The sequence below is a fragment of the Arvicanthis niloticus genome, chromosome 15, assembly GCF_011762505.2.
Source record: "Arvicanthis niloticus isolate mArvNil1 chromosome 15, mArvNil1.pat.X, whole genome shotgun sequence".
Taxonomy (NCBI): Eukaryota; Metazoa; Chordata; class Mammalia; order Rodentia; family Muridae; genus Arvicanthis; species Arvicanthis niloticus.
The window spans coordinates 1,295,551-1,314,903 of NC_047672.1; the positions used below are offsets into that span (position 1 = coordinate 1,295,551).

The following is a 19,353-nucleotide window of genomic DNA, read 5'->3' on the forward strand; positions in this document are numbered from 1 at the left end:
ATTTTAACTGGGAAGGGGCTCCATTTACAAAGCAAGCTCACCTTCCCTGCAAAGGCTCAGGGAAAACAGTGGGAAAGGGGGCAGAAAGAACACAGGAACTGTGAGATACTGTCTACTAGGTGGGAGATGGCTGCTGCACTCACAAACTCAATGTAGCAACAGTTACCACAGAAGATGAAGACAACAAGATGAGCTAACATTGCAACAGGAGGCAATAATAACTAGACATGGGAGAGAACATGGAGGTATAGCATGGGTCTGAGGAAAAGACTTGGGATTTTTCTGGGGAAAAGAGCTGGGATTAACAGAATCAGGGAACACTGTATATCCAGGCATCAGTGGCCCACGCCTTCAATCCCAGAACTTTAGAGGCAGGCGGATCTCTTGAGTTCCAGGACAGCCAGTGCTGTTACAGAGAAACTCTGTCTCAAAAAAGCAAACAAAACAAAAACAAACAAACGATGTGCACCACCTGCCCTATCCCAACATGGTAACTGGTGTAAAATCCACATCAAGCAGCACAAACAATTAAGGTTTGCAGCTATTTTATTTACAAGTATACATTTAACACAATGAAATAAACACTGATATATTGAAGCCTAGTTAATAGTAGTGTAACATGTGTATCATTTTGATGATTACATTATTTTAAACAACAAACTACACTGAAAAATTAATGCCGATAAAATTCTTGGTCATAATATTAAGAAATACAATATATAAATTGAAAATATGATTGTTTAAAATTTGAAAATGGAAGTGAACTCATTTGGACAGAGTCAGACGTTAACATAATCTGAAAGGGGAGGACCTCTGACCCAAATGACATCTTTCAGGTTAACAGAAGAAAACAGAAGCATAGTTTTATCTTCAAGGATGATGGGCAGTTTGCTTCCTCAGGTGGAATATATTCCCAGTGTCCGAAGGTTCTGCAGCAGAATTGTCACATTACTGAGCACGAAGACTTCCCTTGTGAAGCTGCTCCATCAATCTTTTCTGCTTCCAAAATTATCCTTTTAAAAACATCAACAGCAGTCTGAAGAGAAGTTAAGAACAGTGACAGGATTAGTTCTCAGCAGACTCTGGTAGCTAGCTGTTCATGACCAACAAGACTGAGGAGGTACCCATCTGTTCTTCAGGGCCATATGGGGGCTGGAAGGCTCCTAGAAGCCCTATAAGCCCCAGGGCCTTTGTCACAGCAACTAGCTTCACTCTGCTCTGCCCTATACTCTCCCATTATGCTCTCTGGATATTGGGGCCTAGTTCTACTCTGGCTTCATTTTCCCTGCAGCATCTAAAAGGTTCCCTTCTCCTAGGACTTCTGGTACCCCAGGCCTCCAACAGGGGGTGCTCTTCTTGTCCTTCCTGCTCCTGCAGACCCACCCTTCTGTCTGTGTCCCCCAAGCTTCCAGTTTGCCTATGTTTTCTGTTTCTCTGGGCTACAGATGCTGCAAGCCCCCCATTACCCACTGTTAGTCCTCTTGTGCACCATGCCACCAATTACAAGCCTGGCTAGCCAAGTTCCTAGTAAACCCCATTCCTCCCAGTCTTGGTCTCCTCTTCTCTAGTGACTGTCACTCCAATCTTAGTCCTGTAGTCAAACTCCTCTGGCAACTTTAGGAAGATCCTGTTTCTGAAAGGTGATGAGACTGTCAGCCTCTGTCCTTTAAATACAAGAACTATTGCCAGGCAGTGGTGGCGCATGCCTTTAATCCCAGCACTTGGGAGGCAGAGGCAGGAGGATTTCTGAGTTTGAGGCCAGCCTGGTCTACAGAGTGAGTTCCAGGTCAGCCAGGGCTACATAAAGAAACCCTGTCTCGACAAACAAACAAACAAACAAACAAACGAACAAACAAACAATGATCATGGAATCTAAAAGCTATTGTTTTTAGAGGCAGGACCTGGCTCAGGCCACCTCATAATCAGGAGTCAACTCACTCTAGTATCTATTTTATGTGTCCCACCACAGTTCTTTATCTGACAGAGCTGGTGTCTGACTCCTTTGATAATCCTCCTGTCCTAAGGCTAACCACTGTTCTCTTCTCTAGTCCGCTTTTGGTCTCAGGGTACTGAACCCACTTACTCAGCAAGCATCATCAGCATGTCAGCACTGCTCAGCCCAGGGGAGCTGTGCTGCAGCTCCTCACTCTGTCCTGTCGTAGGAGCATGATGGGGATCCTTGGTCTGGATCAGCTTACCTAGCTCCAGCCCTCTAGCTTATCTCACAGAGAGGCCTGAGCCTTTGGCCCTCCCATCTCACTGACTCTGGCTCATGGTCATCACTTGTTCTATAATTCACCGGAAAACAGAAGCTGCCTTCACAGGAGAACACCATGTTAGCCACCACACCCACTCATGCCCTCTGCTTCCATCCCGCTCCGTGGTTAAGTCTATCATCTACAAGCCAGGATAACGCTCTTACTCTTCAAAGAGTAAGGCCAACCAGCTTAGTTTACCTGCTTCTACTTACCTGGTTCTACTGCCTATACCATAAGTTTAGATTTAATTTTCTTATTTCTAAAATGAGATAGTTCAACAGATCCTTTTGAGAACAGAGGAGACAAGCAATAATATCTAATTCAATTAACAGTGCAGGCACCATCAGTGCCAGTCTCCTCTCCTGCTATCTGGACTTCATGGTCTGTTCTCCAGCTGAGCTGATTCAGACAGAGGACCCCAACATCTGAGCTGGAAATGGACAGATCAACAGGAGGGCATAAAGGTTGGGTGAGCCCACCTCAGATATCACTGAGTGCTTGAGAGGGAAGACAGGACCATTCAATTCAGCTGGATGGATTAACGAGGGGCCCAGGAGGAGTGAAACCTGAGTGTAGACCTTGAGGCTGAGGAATTTCCTCATGGGAAAGGCAGTGCAGCACAGAAAGGGTTGGGCAGACTAGATTCTAGGCTCCTTGGCCTTGATAAGTGCAGCTACCTACCCCGTGAGCCTCGACTTTCCTCAGAGTGGTAAAGCCATTTTAGTGGTGGGTCAAACAGGCCCCACAATGAAACTTAAATACTATAAACTACAGAGGCTGGAAGGAGACAACAGGGGAAGGACATTTAAGCTTAAGTGATGTGTCCCCTGTGCTTAAAGAAGCAGAAGTCTGTGTGCAGTGACTGGAAAACAGACAGAGCACAGACTGCCACATGCTAAGGACTTGAGCATGCTCTAGAGGAGGCTAACGTGTGTGAGGTCTGCAGCCCAAGGAACGTCAGGCAGAAGGGAAGAAAGTAAGGGGATGGAGGAATCAGAGCAGTGTGGATACAACAGGTCTGGGCAGAAGAACAAGTTTAAACTGAAGCTATGAATAAAAAGCAGCAGCAGTTCAGTGACACTCTCTAGTACAGAGATGACACACCCCTTAAAGGGACAGTCAGAGGGCTGAAACTGGGAACAAAAGAACACTCAATAATTTCTGCATTAAAATAACCATGCAATCCCAAGAGAAAATAGAGCCTGGTGGGCTGACAAGTTGTCAGATGACTCTGCTGGTTTGTCACAGGTTCATACTCTTACAGAGCCAACTCCCTGTCCTCCGGTCCCCATGGGGGGCGGGTGTCTTACTTCATAGGGAAGGTTTCTAAAATGAATTTAAAAGTAAGCCAACAAATCCTGCAATCCAAAGAAAAAAATACCCCCCTTTGTGCCAAAAACTGTGGACATGCTCAGCATCCTCAGGACCAAGCTGTCTACTTATTCTTTTCTTACTGGTAAATCCATCCTAGGATGGCCTAAGCCCAAAGATTCTGCAGGACAGTCTCCTAACAGCCCCCTGCCTGCTGTGCAAAGATGCTATACCCCATCTATTCTTCATTCCATGGGGTTTATCTGCCTTTACCAAGTCCACATGGAAGGGCCTACAGGCCTGGGTCAGGTGCACGCTGCTCACCTTCCTGCTCCTCCCACTCGCCCAGCTCTGTGTCTGAACTGTGGATTGTGCAAAAGAGCCAACAGCTAGGCTGGTGTATTACTTACAATAAAAGGGATCATTTATAAAAACCAAAACCATGCATCTGACCCACTCTGTACTGAAAAGGAACATAGTTATACAGTTAAGTCTCCTTGTCTGCATCTTATTTCTGTTCCCACCTGTGGACACAGCCACAGGAGCACATATGCCCTTCTAGGCCTAGCAGAGTATTTACAAAACTTAGAAATTAGTATCTTTCCAAAACACTCCAAAGTCGGTGTTAGAAATGGCAGAAGGTTAAATAAAAGTTAAATAAGCAGCATTAAAAATGACAGATAATGTCGACTGAAGGAATATATGCTTGTAACTAATGAGAATGACATAAAGTTAATTTTAGAAACTGCATACCTGATTTTCTTTAGCAGAAGATTCCAAAAAAGCTGCATTCCAAGATTCTGCCAAAGCCTTTCCCTCTTCATAACTGATCACCCTAAAGGAAGAACAAAGTTCTGATTCTTTCTTCTGTCATTTAAAAGCCTGTGACTAATTTAGATACAACTTTCCTACAAGCAGAGCCATGTGCTCTACATTATCAGGAAGCAATGCAGGAGCACTTAACTCTGCATGGCTGGAACAGAATGGACAAGTCTTGCAGGTCCAGAAACGTGACTGCTCTCTACCACTCAGTGTCAACCTCCATCTGCTGGTCACAGCCAGGTTTTAGGCAACTCAGGGCCATAGTTGACCTGAGCATCAAGCAGCCAAGCTATTCTCAGCTCTTTGGACATGATGTTCCTGCGTGAAAACAGTAATACCTGTCATGGTAACTAACCCCAAGAGAATTTCCCAGTTTGCTCCTTGTTCTGAACAAGTGTGGCATTTACACTGCATATTGTTCCTGCTGTACATAATGGCAACCACGAGAACAGAATTTATGGCATTTTGGTGACTAAATCTTCTTGGGCTTAAGAGAGACATACCTTTCCATATGCAGGTCTTTCTTATTTCCAACCAACATAATAGGTATCCTATGAGGAGAGAACATGAGAGAGGTGAGTGAGACCCAGCCTTTCCACCTGAGGAGATGCTAACACACTTCTAGACAAGAGAGATTGCTACTTACTGCACTTTCCCCACCATATCCAACAACTTTCCATGGATAACTTTAATTACTTCAAAACTGCAAGACAAAAACATGCAACATCATTTTAACGGAGAAATTTAAAAACTTACATTTACAGTACAAAAAAATATACCACAGATTCATCATGTTTAACTTGAACAAAGAATTATTAACTCTCTTCACATATGACACTCGGATCTGTATTGTGACTACTCCAAGTCTTACTTAAAGTCTAGCACTGGGCTGACAAACCACAATAACTACTGTACCCTCAAACTTCATCTATCAAAGAACAGAATGTTTAAATGCTAATCTGAAGTACGTTTTCTGGGGTGGTATGCCCTAGTGATGTCAGCCCTGTTCTCCCTCTTTTTTAAAAAAAAAAAAAGGGGGGGGGGCGCAGTCTGAAGGCATAGCCCTGGCTGGATTGGCCAATTCTGTCTGCCCCTATCTCCACAGTGCTGGGATTAGAGACACATCTGACACCACAACTGGCCCCACTTCCTTTTCATTGGGTGATGCCAAACCCTTGATTTTTTACTATCATCCATGTGCAGACCATCACTGAACATGTCACAAAGATTAACCTAAAAACTGGCAACAGTGGGATCCTTTATACCTCTGACCACTGGCTAATGGACTCAAGCCATTCCCATCAGCCTGGTGTGAGCATCAACCAGCACTGCATTACTTGTGAAGCTGCCTAGAACCTGGCAGCCTTCCACTCCTTTCTGTGGTCGCCTTTAAACCTAGCTCTTGGGAGGCAGAGGCAGGTGAGTTTGAGGCTAGCCTGGTCTACATATAAATTTCAGGACAGCCAGGACTACATAGTGAGACCATTTATCAGATGGGCATGGCAGCATGCCTTTAATCCCAGCACTCATGAGGCAGAGGAAGGTGAATCTGTGAGTCTGAAGCTACACTGGTCTATACAGTGTGTTTCAGGAGTGTCAGAGCTACATAGTAAGACACTGCTTAAAAGAAACAAACAAACAAAAGTCCCAAACAGTAGAGTGAAAAAAAATGGTTTAATGATTTAGTGAAAGAAAAAGTAAACAAAACAAAACTAAAACACAAAACACAGATTAGTGCAATTTTATAGTATCTTCTTGGGTATCCCTAAAGCTATTTCTACATTTCTCCAACTGGTTTCCAGGATCATGGAGCTGGCCGGGTTTGTTTCAACTCAGGTATAAGCAGGGACTAGCAACAAAGGGTCTGTCTGTTCAGAGTTGCCAGAGTACCTGGTTTCCAGTTATACATCAATACTTCAAGGTATGAGTCCCCTGCCATGGATGCAGGCAGGCAGGCAGGCACACACATAGAGGAGGAGCCAAATTTCTGTTACCAACAGTATGCAGTGATTAAGAACCTAGACACCGCCCCATAAGGCTAACTGAGCAGTTGAAATGTAGCTAGCTAGGGTCAGTAAGGAACTGAACTTTACATTTTGTTAAATTTGAGCTGATCTGAGCAGCCACATGTAGCAAGGATGGAACAATTCCAGCACTGAGGTCAAGCACAACTAGAGAGCTGGCCTTGACTGTCACATATGCCTATGCAACCCTGGGCAAGTTCCGTTAGCAATTGTGTGTCTAGTTTTTCTCTACAGAGGTGAGAAACAAGGCATCTGAAGAAAGGTTCCCTTAAGTAAACAGTCAGTGGTGGGCTGTCTTATAATTGTCTTCTTTATGTGTGCATGGGTGAGTAGGCAGTATGGTTGACCTAAGGTGCCTTCATTAGTCACTCTGATTCTTTGAGACAGGGTCTTACTGAACTGAACTGAATCAGGGCTTGCTGATTGGCTAGACTGGCTGGCTAGCAAGCCCCAGGGGTTCTTCTATCTTGAAGTAGAGATTATAGGCACATGCTAGCATGCTTGGCTTTTACATGGGTGTTGTGGATCCAAACTCAGGTTCTCATACATGGACAGTTAAAAATACTTTATCAATAGAGCCATCTCCCCAGCATCAGTAACACATCATTAAAAAGCAGACAGGGTGACAGACTGGCATTCCACACACTGAAAAGATGTCAGATAGCCATCAAACTTCTACCAACACTGGTATTTCTGTGAATCTTCAAAGACAAGCTGCTTCCATTGTCATGAGTTCCCCTTACATATTCAGCCACATCTGTTCTGTCTGCTGCAAGACCACTCCTTTTTGTGACAATAGATGCCATCCCTGGTAACAAATGTGTTGCTTAAAGGAGCCAGAATCAATTTTCATTAACGAAGCAGTGGCTGTATTTTAGTCAGTGAAACCTTATTATTCAAAGTTCATGCTTCATAAATCCACAGGACAAAACATTCAAACAAACTCAAGTCCCTAAATTATATTGATAAGTCAATTCCATATTAATACAGTAAAATACACAAAACATAAAACCAATTCACTATTTCCCATCTACAGCTCACATTCAGTTACCACCTAGGCAGGACCACGTAAGAAAATGGATTTTATTCTATCACTGTGACAGAAATTATTGAGGATTTTATTCCCTATAATAAACTGATTACTTCACAAGAAAAATCACTGAAAACATCTAGTGTAGTAACCGATTCTGTTACTATTAATTCTAGCACAATCTTTTAAAAGGGTCTATGTATAGTAAAAACTCAAGCAAGCTGCTAGAGTCTTACCTTTTGATTGATGTAACAGAATACACAAGAATATAACCATTAATATCTATGGAGTATGTCTGAGGAAAAATGGAATATTCATCCTGTGGGGAAAAAATTAATTACATTTGAGTAGTCTTCATAAAGCAGAGTAAACAATCTTTATCCCAAGTTTTCCATGTATTACTTAAAGAGACTAAATCAAAGAAAAAAGTTTTATGCTGGATAGAGCTATATAAGAACCTGCCTGGAAAAAAAAAAAAGAGTGTTAGGGGTGTGTTTGATGTATGAAGAAAATTTTAACATTCCCAAAAGACTGTGTCAAGGTCTTAAATGAAAATATGCAGAGTCATGGGACCGTTAATAATTAATTCTAGAATAACATGTGAACAGACTAATAAAAATGTCTTTTTAATGAAAGAAACAATCCTGCAGGCATTTGAATGAACCCAAAAAGCTACAGTAATTAGCTTGTGCTGGCTCATGAATGAATTGATTGGAAAAATGTAAAAAAAACATGGGAATGAGGTACAAAGTAACAGTACTCTTAAAACAGCAAAGATAAAAAGTAACACAAAATGTGCAAATACAAGTATAGGGCCTTTTAGGGATTCAGTGTGACCTCTTAATTTGTATGTCAGCAAAATTGTACTCTATACAGGATTCAAAGATTTAAAGATAAAAATGGCTTGGCTAGCAAAGTGCCTGCCTTGTAAAGCATAAGGAACTGAGATAAGATTCCCAAAAGCCAGTGTGGAAGAGTAACCAGTGCTGGCCTGTGTGTGCAGACAGGCAGATCACTGGCTTACTGGCCAGTCTGTCACATCAAATCCAGAGCTGAAGGTTCAGTAAGAGAGCTCGTCTAAAAGGACAAAGTCAAGGGCAATTGAGGAAGACACACACCACCAACCTCTAGTCCTTACCTGTATCCACACCTGCTAACCCACATACTGACACACAAGACTTCCTTCCATACATACTAGTCAACAGCTACAATGATAAACCAGGATGTTCACAGCAGCACCACTGTAGAAGTAATGCTGACAACATAATAAGCCAAAAATTATGATATAGCCTACAGCTGCCTGCCACGTCACCAGGGGCTATGTGCTTATGAAATGAGTTCTGTGGTATAAACCGCTTTTTTTTTGATAAAAAGAAAAATAATACAATACTGTATTTACATGTTCATTGTATACTGTAATGGTATAATAGAGTGTTATGCCTTAATTAAGTTTTATTATTTATTATATTCTAGTAAAGTTTAATTTTTAAGCTATATATATTTAAAGCACAATTTTTTAGGGGGGTTCAAAAACAGTTTTTCTGTGTAGCCCTGGTTGTCCTCTGCCTCCTGAGTACTGGAATTAAAAGTGTGTGCCACCACAGCCTGGTAAAGCAAAACTTTTTAAAAAATTTTTATTTATTTATTTTATGTATATGAGTATGCTGTTGTTGATGTCTTCAGACAATACCAGAAGAGGGCATCAGATCCCATTACAGATAGTTGTAAGCCACCATGAGGTTGCTGGGAACTGAACTCAGGACCTCTGGAAGAGCAGTCAGTGCTCTTAACCACTGAGCCATCTCTCCAGCCCCAAAAAGCACAATTTTTAATGATTAAGTTGGTTGCATTATAAAACTGTCAAATGAATCTATCTATAGTTTTAAAATATTTTTCTAAAGCTCTTTTTTTTTTTTTTTTTTTTTTTTTTTTGAGACAGGGTTTCGATGTAACCTAGGCTGGCTTCACTCAAACATGCTATGTTACCAAGGATTAATTTGAACTCCTGATCTTCCAGCTTCTTCTTTAGGGTCAAGAGTATAGGCTTGTGCCAGCCAGGCATGGCTTATAGTTTAGATTTACTAAAATATCTCACCTCAAAATTAGGCCAACCCAAATGTTTCATGCAAACTTAAACTAAGCAAGTTATATTAACCACATTCCTTATTCTCTTCAGCTGGGCAATTAAACCACAATAATAGTCATGTAGTGTACTGTAGTGATGATCTGGCCAACAATGAATCACAGGATAACGGTGGTCCCATGAAACTACAACTGAACCGGGATCTTAGCATTGCAGCACAGTGCACTGCGCTGTCTATATTAGTCCTGGAGGTTTAACAAGTGGTGTATGTACTACATACACATTTATTTTATTATTATTTTGGTTTTCTTTTCTTTTTTCTTTTTCTTTTCTTTTTTTTTTTTTTTTTTTGAGACAGGGTTTCTCTGTGTAGCCCTGGCTGTCCTGGAACTCACTCTGTAGACCAGGCTGGCCTCGAACTCAGAAGTCTGCCTGCCTCTGCCTCCCACTGCCCGGCCTATTTTGGTTTTCTAAGACAAGGTTTCTCTGGGTATTCCTGGCTGGCCTCAAACTGACAGAGATCCACCTGCCTTTGCCTCTGGAGTTCTGGGATTAAAGGTGCTGCCACCACTATCTGACAACACATTTATTTATTTGGAGGCAAGGTTCATTATCCTGCTTCAGCCTCCAGAGTGCTGGGATTACAGGTGTGGTGTGTACCACCTATGTCCTGCTAGATAGGTTAATTCTTTAAAAAAAAAAAAAAAAAGGTTGATTTATTATTTTTGTGTATGTTTGTGTGCCCACATGAGTTTAAATGTATCACATGTGTGCAGGTGCCTGCAGAGGCCAGAAGAGGGTGATCTCCTGGGACAGGAGTTACAGGCATTGTGAGCCATCCAGTGTGGCCACAGAATTCAGATCTTCTGAGGAGCAATAACTGCTCTTAAGTACTAAGCCATCTCTCTAGCCCCCATACATAACCTTGACAACAATGGTGAAACCTCCTAAAGTCCTACTTTTCAGAATGTACCCTTGTAATTAAGTGACATATGCTCATGTTTGTTCTGATATAAACTACAAAGTAAAAAGTACTTACAATTTATTATGAGTATTTATGGTGTATATTTTTTCTAAGACATGCAGACTACTATAGAAATTTATTAGATGATGATGATGATTTTGAGATATGGACTTGTACTTTTCAGGCTGATCCTTAACTCTAGTGATCTTCCTGTCTCAGCCTCTCAAGCAACTCACAACTATCTGAAAACCCAGTTCCAGCATATCCAATGTCCTCTTCTGGCCTCTGTGTGCAGTGCATTTAAGTGGTGCATAGACATTCATATAGGCAAAACACCCCTATGTATAAAATAAAAAGAATGTGCCTATAATCACCAGCCTTTACTATTTACTACCAGCCTCAACCCCTAGAACTGATCAATCTGAAGGCAGAGGTAGGAGACTCACTCTCTGTGCAGTAAGGGTAGAACAGTAGCAACTGGAGATGCCATGTTTTGCTGCTGTGAACCACACAATAAACATTTACAAACTATTAGTATTAGCAAAGGCGAGAATTATTCACAGTAGTCAACTCTGGATGCATTATCCAGTAACAAGGAACTCACCAGAATGACAATGGTAACCCAAGTACTGCTTTGAACTACACAGCAGATATCATCCCCAAGCTAGGAGCCTGTCAGTTTTATTACCTACATTATCAGACCATTAAAAACACTTGAAATTTTTTGATGCCCACCAAACTGTATGTTCATGTTTAGAGCAAAGCACTTCCTTAGAAGAATATACCTGTGTTGATTCGGATAGCCACAGGAAGACATTTCCTCCCCAGCTCTGCTTAAATGTCCCTGTCAACTGCAGGGATGAGCACCCTCTGGTCTGAGGGATAAAGTCTACAGAAATTTCAACCTATGGTCCTGTGCAGACTGATACCAGGAAAGCAGCAACACAGCAAAACTCATCCTCTGTCTCCAGGTCACTGGATAAGTAAGAATAGCTGAGACTCAAAGCCTAAAACTCACAGAGATCCATCTGCCTTTACCTCTTGAATGTTAGGGTTAAAGATGTGCCACCATGCCCTACCCAACTCAAAGCTTCTTAGTGGGGCTCCAGACTTAGCCTCTACTGTCTAGGAGCTTAAAAAGATTCCAAAACTATAAAAGCAGACTGGGGTAAAGGTAGTGTCAGAGTCCTAGTCTAAATATCTTTGCCCAGGAGCCTAAATGTAAACCTGGTTTCTCAACAACATTAGTAACAGTGTCCCTCACATTAACTCTGTCTTTAACTCGGGTAATCAACTGTCTATTCAATTACAAAGACCAAAACGAAGCCTGCAAAATTGGACCCAATTTCTACGTCAGGGATTCTCCCCTACTAGTTCTGAGAGAAGTCTGCTGTCTATGCCATTGCCAAGGGCTGTTACCATCTCTCGTTTTAATGAGCCCTGCTGACAGGCTGGGGGTGGGGGTGGGGGAAGCACATGCCACAATGCTCTAGAAGCTCAAGGTCTCACACGGCCAGGGTTTATTTGCTTCCAGAACAAGAACTCTAGGCTTCCCCAACTGCTAAAACCACTCTGTTCAGCTGTTTCCTGCTTCACACCCTCCTTCTGTGCTTACTTCATAACAAAAGAGAAGGAATTAATTTCTAAGTTCAGGACACACCCCATTATTTTAGGTCCATTTCAATATGCCCAGGTTCCATACAAATGCCTTCATCAACACTGCAGAGATCAGAGCACTCGCCGGCCCAGGAAGAGTCAGAGCTGGAAGCCCAGCTCTTTACACTCCCTGCCCTCCAGCGAATAGGGACAGATTCAGTCTAACAAAATAGTTTCTAGGAAAGGCAGCACTGGGTGCTATGGAAACAAACAGCTAAGCTGTCAAAAGGGCTCCTCTGTTCCCTGTGTTCTGACTTCTTTCTCCTCTGTCCCCATCCGTAGCCCAGCGATGCATTCCATACATCACTGCTGCACCCATTAACCTGACTCTCTTTCTTGTGCAGAGGGATATGGAAGAGCTTAACTTTGGTAATTATTCATCAAGTAAAATCCACAGTTAAATCTGATCATCACATAATCTAACCAGTCTGGTGTTTCCTGGCTCAAGTCCTCATGATGAAATAAGCTTTACTTCTCTTGCCAGTTCTCTGAGAAATATTTGATTTTTCTCTTAATGTAGGAAATGCACCTTATGGAGGGCCAAAGGGACGGAAGTAATATGATTCTTTAATATAAAATTAAAGTTTCATTATTCTGTAGTGAATGTCAACCCTCACTCTGCTAACAATATATATATATATATATATATATATATATATATATATATATATATATGTATATACATATATATGTATATATATGTATATATATATACAGTTAGAACAGTTCTGAAGTAGAAAACCAAATTCCTCAGAGATCTGCCACAGGTCTCACAAAAGAGCAGGTAGACAGAACATTAATACTCTGCGGTACCCATCATAGCCTTGCTGCTATGAGGATGGTCAGACCCACTGCAGGACATTCTGACGATCGCTTACCTGCCCCGCTGTGTCTACAAGCTGAAGATGATACTCTTGCCCATTCACTGTGATCAACTTGGTGAATGCTACAAGGAAAGAATAAAATACTGGTTTAAATAAATTAACTCTAGACTAAAAAAGTCTGAACAATGACAAATGATCAACTAAGTCCCTAATAGGCTTGTCACAACTTGCTATTAATGAAAAATGAACAAGCTGCAAACTGTACAGAGTATCTTCTTCCTTCATCAGCCTGCGAAGAATTGCTGATGAGAATCAAGCTGGGGAAACCTTGAATGCTTTCCAAAGGAGCTGCAGTCAGGCAATAATTCACATCCTATAAAAACAATCTGACTGCTCCGTGGAGAGCACTTCCTCCTATGAACAAGTGAAACACACTATGAAAAGCCACAAGTCTAGAATGAACCAAACCACAAAAGATCTTCCCTAATTCACAGGAAGTCTAATGCCAGAGCACAAAGAGCTAGTATTAAGTGCTAAGAAGCTTCAGTACACCAAAAAATAAGGAAACAAAACAACAATTTTACTGAGATGGTGCAACAATGGAGCAGATGTTCTGGGCTGAGACCACCATTCGTTTCTCAGCTTAAAGAGCCAGGCAATTTGTCTCAGCCTTTCAAGGGGATGGGCTTCCAAACACCAGAGGGAGGCTACTCACAGCCATAAACAAGAAAGTGGAGCACATTTCTTTTGTGTTAGTGGCTCCAGCCATTCTCCTGGCTAGCTGTCCTGTACACTACAGGCCCATCAACAGAAGCTATTCCACTGCAGCAGAAAGTCATCCCCAGTGTGTTTCACCACCCAAGCAACAAATAGAAACTATCCAGAAAACTAAGCAACAAAGAAGAATACAGAGGATACCATGTGAATCATAGGTGGTAAGGGAGAGAATCCCACTAGCTAGTGTTACCCTGTTCTAAATGCAAGCAAGGGTGATGGGCAGGTTCACAAAGACAATATTCTTGACGCCTGTCTGGAAATGGTTACATTCAGAAAACAGGTAAACCAGATGAAAACTGAACAAGAATAATTTGAGATGGAAAATATCCAATATAAATCCTCTGATAGCTAGGTAGAGTGTCACATGTTTAAAAACTCAGCATTTGGGAGGCAGAGGCAGGTAAATTTATGATCAGCCTGGTCTACACAGGAAGTTCCAGGTCTGCTGGAGCTACACAGTGAAATTCTGATTAAAAATAGTAAAAATGATCTTATTCTATAAAAGAGTTTTACTTTGACTTCTCACCTGGTGTCACCTAATATTGTTGGAGCTTTTGAGGAGTCACTCATGGGGCTTAATGAAAATTATGTAAGAAACACTGGTGAACAGAAAACAGCTATACTCAATTAGAACTAAACAGCTATAGTTGTTGCAAGGTATGATTACTTCCTGGGTAGCACTGTACCAGTAGCACTGTTCCACATGCCCAGGATGCTCTCAGTCCCTGACTCTGAGCTCATGTCTCAGTGAAGACGGGAAACCCATATAACTACCACAGAATTTGGTATTGTGTCTAGGAAAATGGGCACAGGCAGAAACTGTATTTAGTGAAAAACAAAACAAATTGAGAAAGTCAACGGGAAGGGAGAGAATAATTGTTTGTGGATTTGGTTTATTACTTGCATTCTGTTATTTGGGAATTGCATGAGAATCCCATATGAGACGCTGAGGGTCCCTGCCCCCAGCCGGTTCTGACTAGCAAATAAAGTTGACAGTGGCCAATGGCTGGGTAGGGAGACAGAGGTGGGACTTTAGGATTCACAGGCAAGGGAACCAAAGAGACAGAGAACTCCTATTGCTGGGAAGAAAAGAAGATGCAGGCTTGAGAGCTGTAGAAGACAGAGTACCAGTCATGTAAGAGCTGGGAAGAGCGGTCCCAAGGCTTCCCCCATTGGGTCTAGGGTAACAAAGATGAAATATAGATTTTAGTAAGTAATAATTTAGGAGTATTGAAGGGGAGGCATTAGCAACATGGAAGTTTAGAAGTGGTGCAGCCATTGAGCTAATCAAGGAATATTAAATATAAGGCTGATTGTGTGTGTGTGTGTGTGTGTGTGTGTGTGTGTGTGTCTTTCATTTGAGAAACCAGAGCATTTTCACTGCCACCACAGTGGAGAGTAAAGCAGATTAATCACTACAGAGATAACAGAGATGAAAATGACCAAAATACATTTTATACATGTATGAAATCAACAAAGAAGAAAATAGTTGAGGCAGTCAATCAATCTAAAATATGCTAGCAATGTTGTGAATAATAAGTAAAACTGAACACAGGAAACCTGGGCATGGTGATAACCACCTGTCCAAGCACTCAGAGAGCAGAGCAGGAGGAGTTCTAGACCAGGATAGAATACATAGCTCGATTGACTCCACCTCCTGTACTCCCACCAAAGATATGAGCACTATGCAAGCAGGCTACAGCTATTTACTGGTGAAGTTTTGTACAAACAAAAGTAATAGATTTCTGAAACCTTGGCATTTACAAAGTAAGATGGTACCACTAAGGTATGTTAAGCATCCTTAATTCATATTCACCAAGAGGTCTATGAGCAAGCCATGCTTAGTAACACTGTGAGACTCTTCATCAGAATTTCTTAACCACAGACAGTTGGTGGTAGCACATGCCTGTCTACGAAGTGAGCTCCAGGACAGCCAGGACTGCTACACAAAGAAACCCTGACTCAAAAACAAACAAACAAACAAAAAAACCAAGCAATAAACCAAAAATACTAACCACAAATCATAGTGCCAACCAACCCTGAGATGGCACAGGTTATAAATTGCTCCTGTTCTTGCTTGTAAACCACAACCTCCCAGTTTAGTACTTATTAGGTTGTTAAATTAACACTACAGAAAAGACAATAAACCGTATCTGCGAAAGTAGTACTTCTGGTCTGTTCTCTGACACTAGAAAACACATGGCTTTCTTTGTTGAATTCTATTATCCTATAACTACTGAAAATGACAGAGTTCCCAAACTACTTTCTTTTACAGTGGTATGTCATAGAGTGTGACTATTTGCTGTAAATAACCTATTCTATAATGATAAAGGTAAGTATAATTATTATGTTATTTTTATATAATTATTATGTTATTTCTACATCTTTAATATTAGGGGCAAAAAGGTAAGACCAAGTCTCAGTATGTAGCTTTAGTTGGCCTGAAACCTCTTCTCTCTTTCAAATTCATGTTCTTCTCTTTCAAGATTATGGTTATCACCAAACATTGCTTTCTTATCAAATAGTGGAGGAACAAAATAAAGGCTTCTACCCTGGTAAGAAAGAAAGTATAGTAAATAAAACCCAAGGACAAAATATGCCCCATAAAGCCTCAAGGGATATTTGATTTGATAATCATTTCTGCTCTTGCCTACAGACTTTACTGAATTCAACACTATGAATCTATCTTTTTGATGATAATGTCCTCACTGCTGAACACATAAGGTACATTAAAGAGTGACACTGACAACACTAAGCCAGTCAAGCTGAGTCCACAGCCATGTCCTTCTGTTCCTAACCGCTCAGAGGAGAGTGTGGAATGCAATCAAGCTAGGAGGCACAGATCAACTTGGACCTCCAGCAACAAACACTGAGAGCCATCAGCCTCCCCCACCCCACTAACTCCCACAAAACTCTTTCAACACCAGGCCTTTTTGATCTGTAGGCGCTCACTCTCACTGAGAGTCAAAGCCCATCAGTGTTTTTTTCTACTGTAAGCTCAGGAGGTGAAGGCCAACATACTAGTTATTATGAACATAGCCACTGAATCTGTCTCCATTTAACATGCTAAATCTGTATGCTATGGACAGCAAACCCTTCTCCATCAGTCCTGGTCTCAAGAGTTTCATTCCCTGGCTCCAGAGTCTACCAGGGACTCTAAAATACTGAAAAAGAAGGCTGAGCTCTCAACAAAGCAGGTGCTCTGGATGTGCTGGATCCCAGCCTGAACATCTGTAAGGGTCTCAAAGACAACAAGATAAAGGCCATGGCTGCTTCTGGCTGCACAGGCCCTTTCTTGCATGTGATGTGAAGTCCAACAGACTTAGAAACAACTCTGTTCCAATGCTGAGGCACCTGCTGGGATCCCAGAACAGCCCATTTGCCAGCAGCCTCTTTCAAGTCTTAGGACTCACAGAGAGCAGGTGCTCCTTAAGGTATGAGGGTTTACAGGGTTTCACTCTTCTCAAACTTGACACCTATACAAAGGGCTCCTGCTGAGTGTGTGTGTGTGGGGGGGGGGGATAAAAATAAGACTGCTCCTAATTCCTTAGTCTTGAAGCTGACTTTGTGTATCAGGGTTCCAGTGTGGGGCAGAGTCCTATTGATTGAGGTATCACTTTCATGTCAGAGGGCATGGCCCTGAATAAAAAAGAATCAAGGTAGACTGAGTAAAATATCTGTCAATTTTAACTCCCCCATTGGAGAAATGTAAATTTAACAGATTACCCCTGCAACCATCCAAACCTTCAAGACTATACAAATAGTATTTGTGTACAAAAAATGCTTTCTCAGTTCCTAAGTAGTTGAAAACAATACTTACTGTTTTCTATGGTTGGATCGTAGGAATCAACAAATTGGCCTTCAACAAACTGAATTGTCAATGAGGACTTCCCTGTAAAAAGAGAACAATTTAGAATTACTGGCATATCTGCATAAAAATAACTGCTTTACAAAAAAGTCACTCTAGAGCTAGAGGGATGGCTCAGTGATTTAAGAGCCATGTGAACAGAAACCAAGTTTGACTCCCAGTACCTGTGTTGGGCAGCTCACAACTGCCTGTAAGTCCAACTCCCCTCCTATACATGTAATAAAAAGTAATGTTGATAACTGAAAACAAACAAAACCCATAGCTAAAACCTACTCTAGTAGATAAACTGAAGGTATCACAGTTTACCACCTGTGTAAGTAATTTCAAAGGTGAAATATATTTGCTTTATATGAGAAGACAATTAAGTTATAACCAGTGACATTCATAAGTATTACTGACCAATAAGCACATGGGACAGTTAAGGGAAATTCTTTAAAACAAAAGAACAGGGGCTGGAGAGAGGGTTCCATGGTAGAGAGCACTGGCTACTTTACCAGAGGATCCAGGTTTGATTTCCAGAACCCACTTAGTGGCTTACAACTAAATGACAGACATTTTACTCAGTCTACTCTGAATTCTTTTTTATTCAGGGCCCATGTCCTCTGACATGAAAGTGATACCTCAATCAATAGACTCTGCCCCCACACTGGAACTTTCACACACAAAGTCAGCTTCAAGAATAAGGAATTGGGAGCAGTCTTATAGGAATCCAATCCTGAGGACTGGACACTGTGATGGTTTGTATATGCTCGGCCCAGGGAGTGGCACTACTAGAAGGTATGGCCCTGTTGGAGTAAGTGTGTCACTGTGGGTGTGGGCTTTAAGATCATCATCTTAGCTGCCCAGAAGTCAGTATTCTGCTAGCAGGCTTCATGTGAAGATGTAGAACTCTCAGCTCTCTCGGTACCATGCCTGCCTGGATGCTACCATGTTCCCACCTCGATGATACTAGACTGAAACTCTGAACCTCTAAGGCAGCCCCAATGAAATGTCCTTACAAGATTTGCCTCGATCATGGTGTCTCTTCACAACAGTAAAACCCTAACTAAGATAGACACTCTCTTTTGACTCTGGGTAGGCACTAGGCATACAGATGGTACATACACAAATATATGTATAAATGTATGTATGTGTGTATGTATGTGTATATACACACACACACACACACACATATATATATACATACACACACACACATATATATATATACATACACACACATGTGAAAACACAATACATGTGAAAATATAAACCTAAATAAAGAACTAAACAAACAAAAATGGGAAAGGGTAGGGGAGGGCAGGTGCAATTCCTATAAACTTTTCCTCCATTTCAGTAATTAACAAGTTTGGGTTTTGTGTCTGTGCACATGGCCTATGGAAGCCACAGGACAGTCTTCAATGTTAGCCCTCCTTCAGATGCTGCCCATCTTTTCACTTTTTATGTAGCAGCTGTTCTTATTGGCTGGAAACAGAGCTCACAGGCTCTACCAGTCTTCCACTTCTGCATGCCCAGGATTGCAAGTGCTTCTAATCACAGCTTCCTTAAGACAAAACAAAACACAAACTGTGGGTGCTATGGGCTGAACTTCAAGGGAAGTACATTACCAACTGAGTTTCTTCCCAGACCTTCCAATTATATATTTATTTTATGTATGTGAGTACACTGTCACTCTCTTCAGATACACCAGAAGAGGGCATCAGATCCCATTACAGATGGTTGTGAGCCACCTGCTG

At 41.6% G+C, this 19,353-nt stretch overlaps 1 protein-coding gene across 1 annotated transcript in view; it reads right to left on the bottom strand.

The window, feature by feature from the left end:
* Positions 1-528: 528 nt before the first annotated feature.
* The window catches only part of Rheb (Ras homolog, mTORC1 binding), a 40,798-nt gene continuing 21,973 nt past the window's right edge, over positions 529-19,353 (bottom strand). Inside the window, exons 2-8 of the mRNA XM_034519559.2 lie at positions 17,570-17,641; positions 13,027-13,094; positions 7,682-7,764; positions 5,038-5,094; positions 4,895-4,942; positions 4,323-4,404; positions 529-1,036 (exon numbers count right to left, since the gene is read on the bottom strand). Of these exons, the coding sequence (XP_034375450.1) occupies positions 944-1,036; positions 4,323-4,404; positions 4,895-4,942; positions 5,038-5,094; positions 7,682-7,764; positions 13,027-13,094; positions 17,570-17,641 (503 nt within the window). The 3' untranslated portion in view covers positions 529-943. The remainder of the gene's footprint in view (positions 1,037-4,322; positions 4,405-4,894; positions 4,943-5,037; positions 5,095-7,681; positions 7,765-13,026; positions 13,095-17,569; positions 17,642-19,353) is intronic.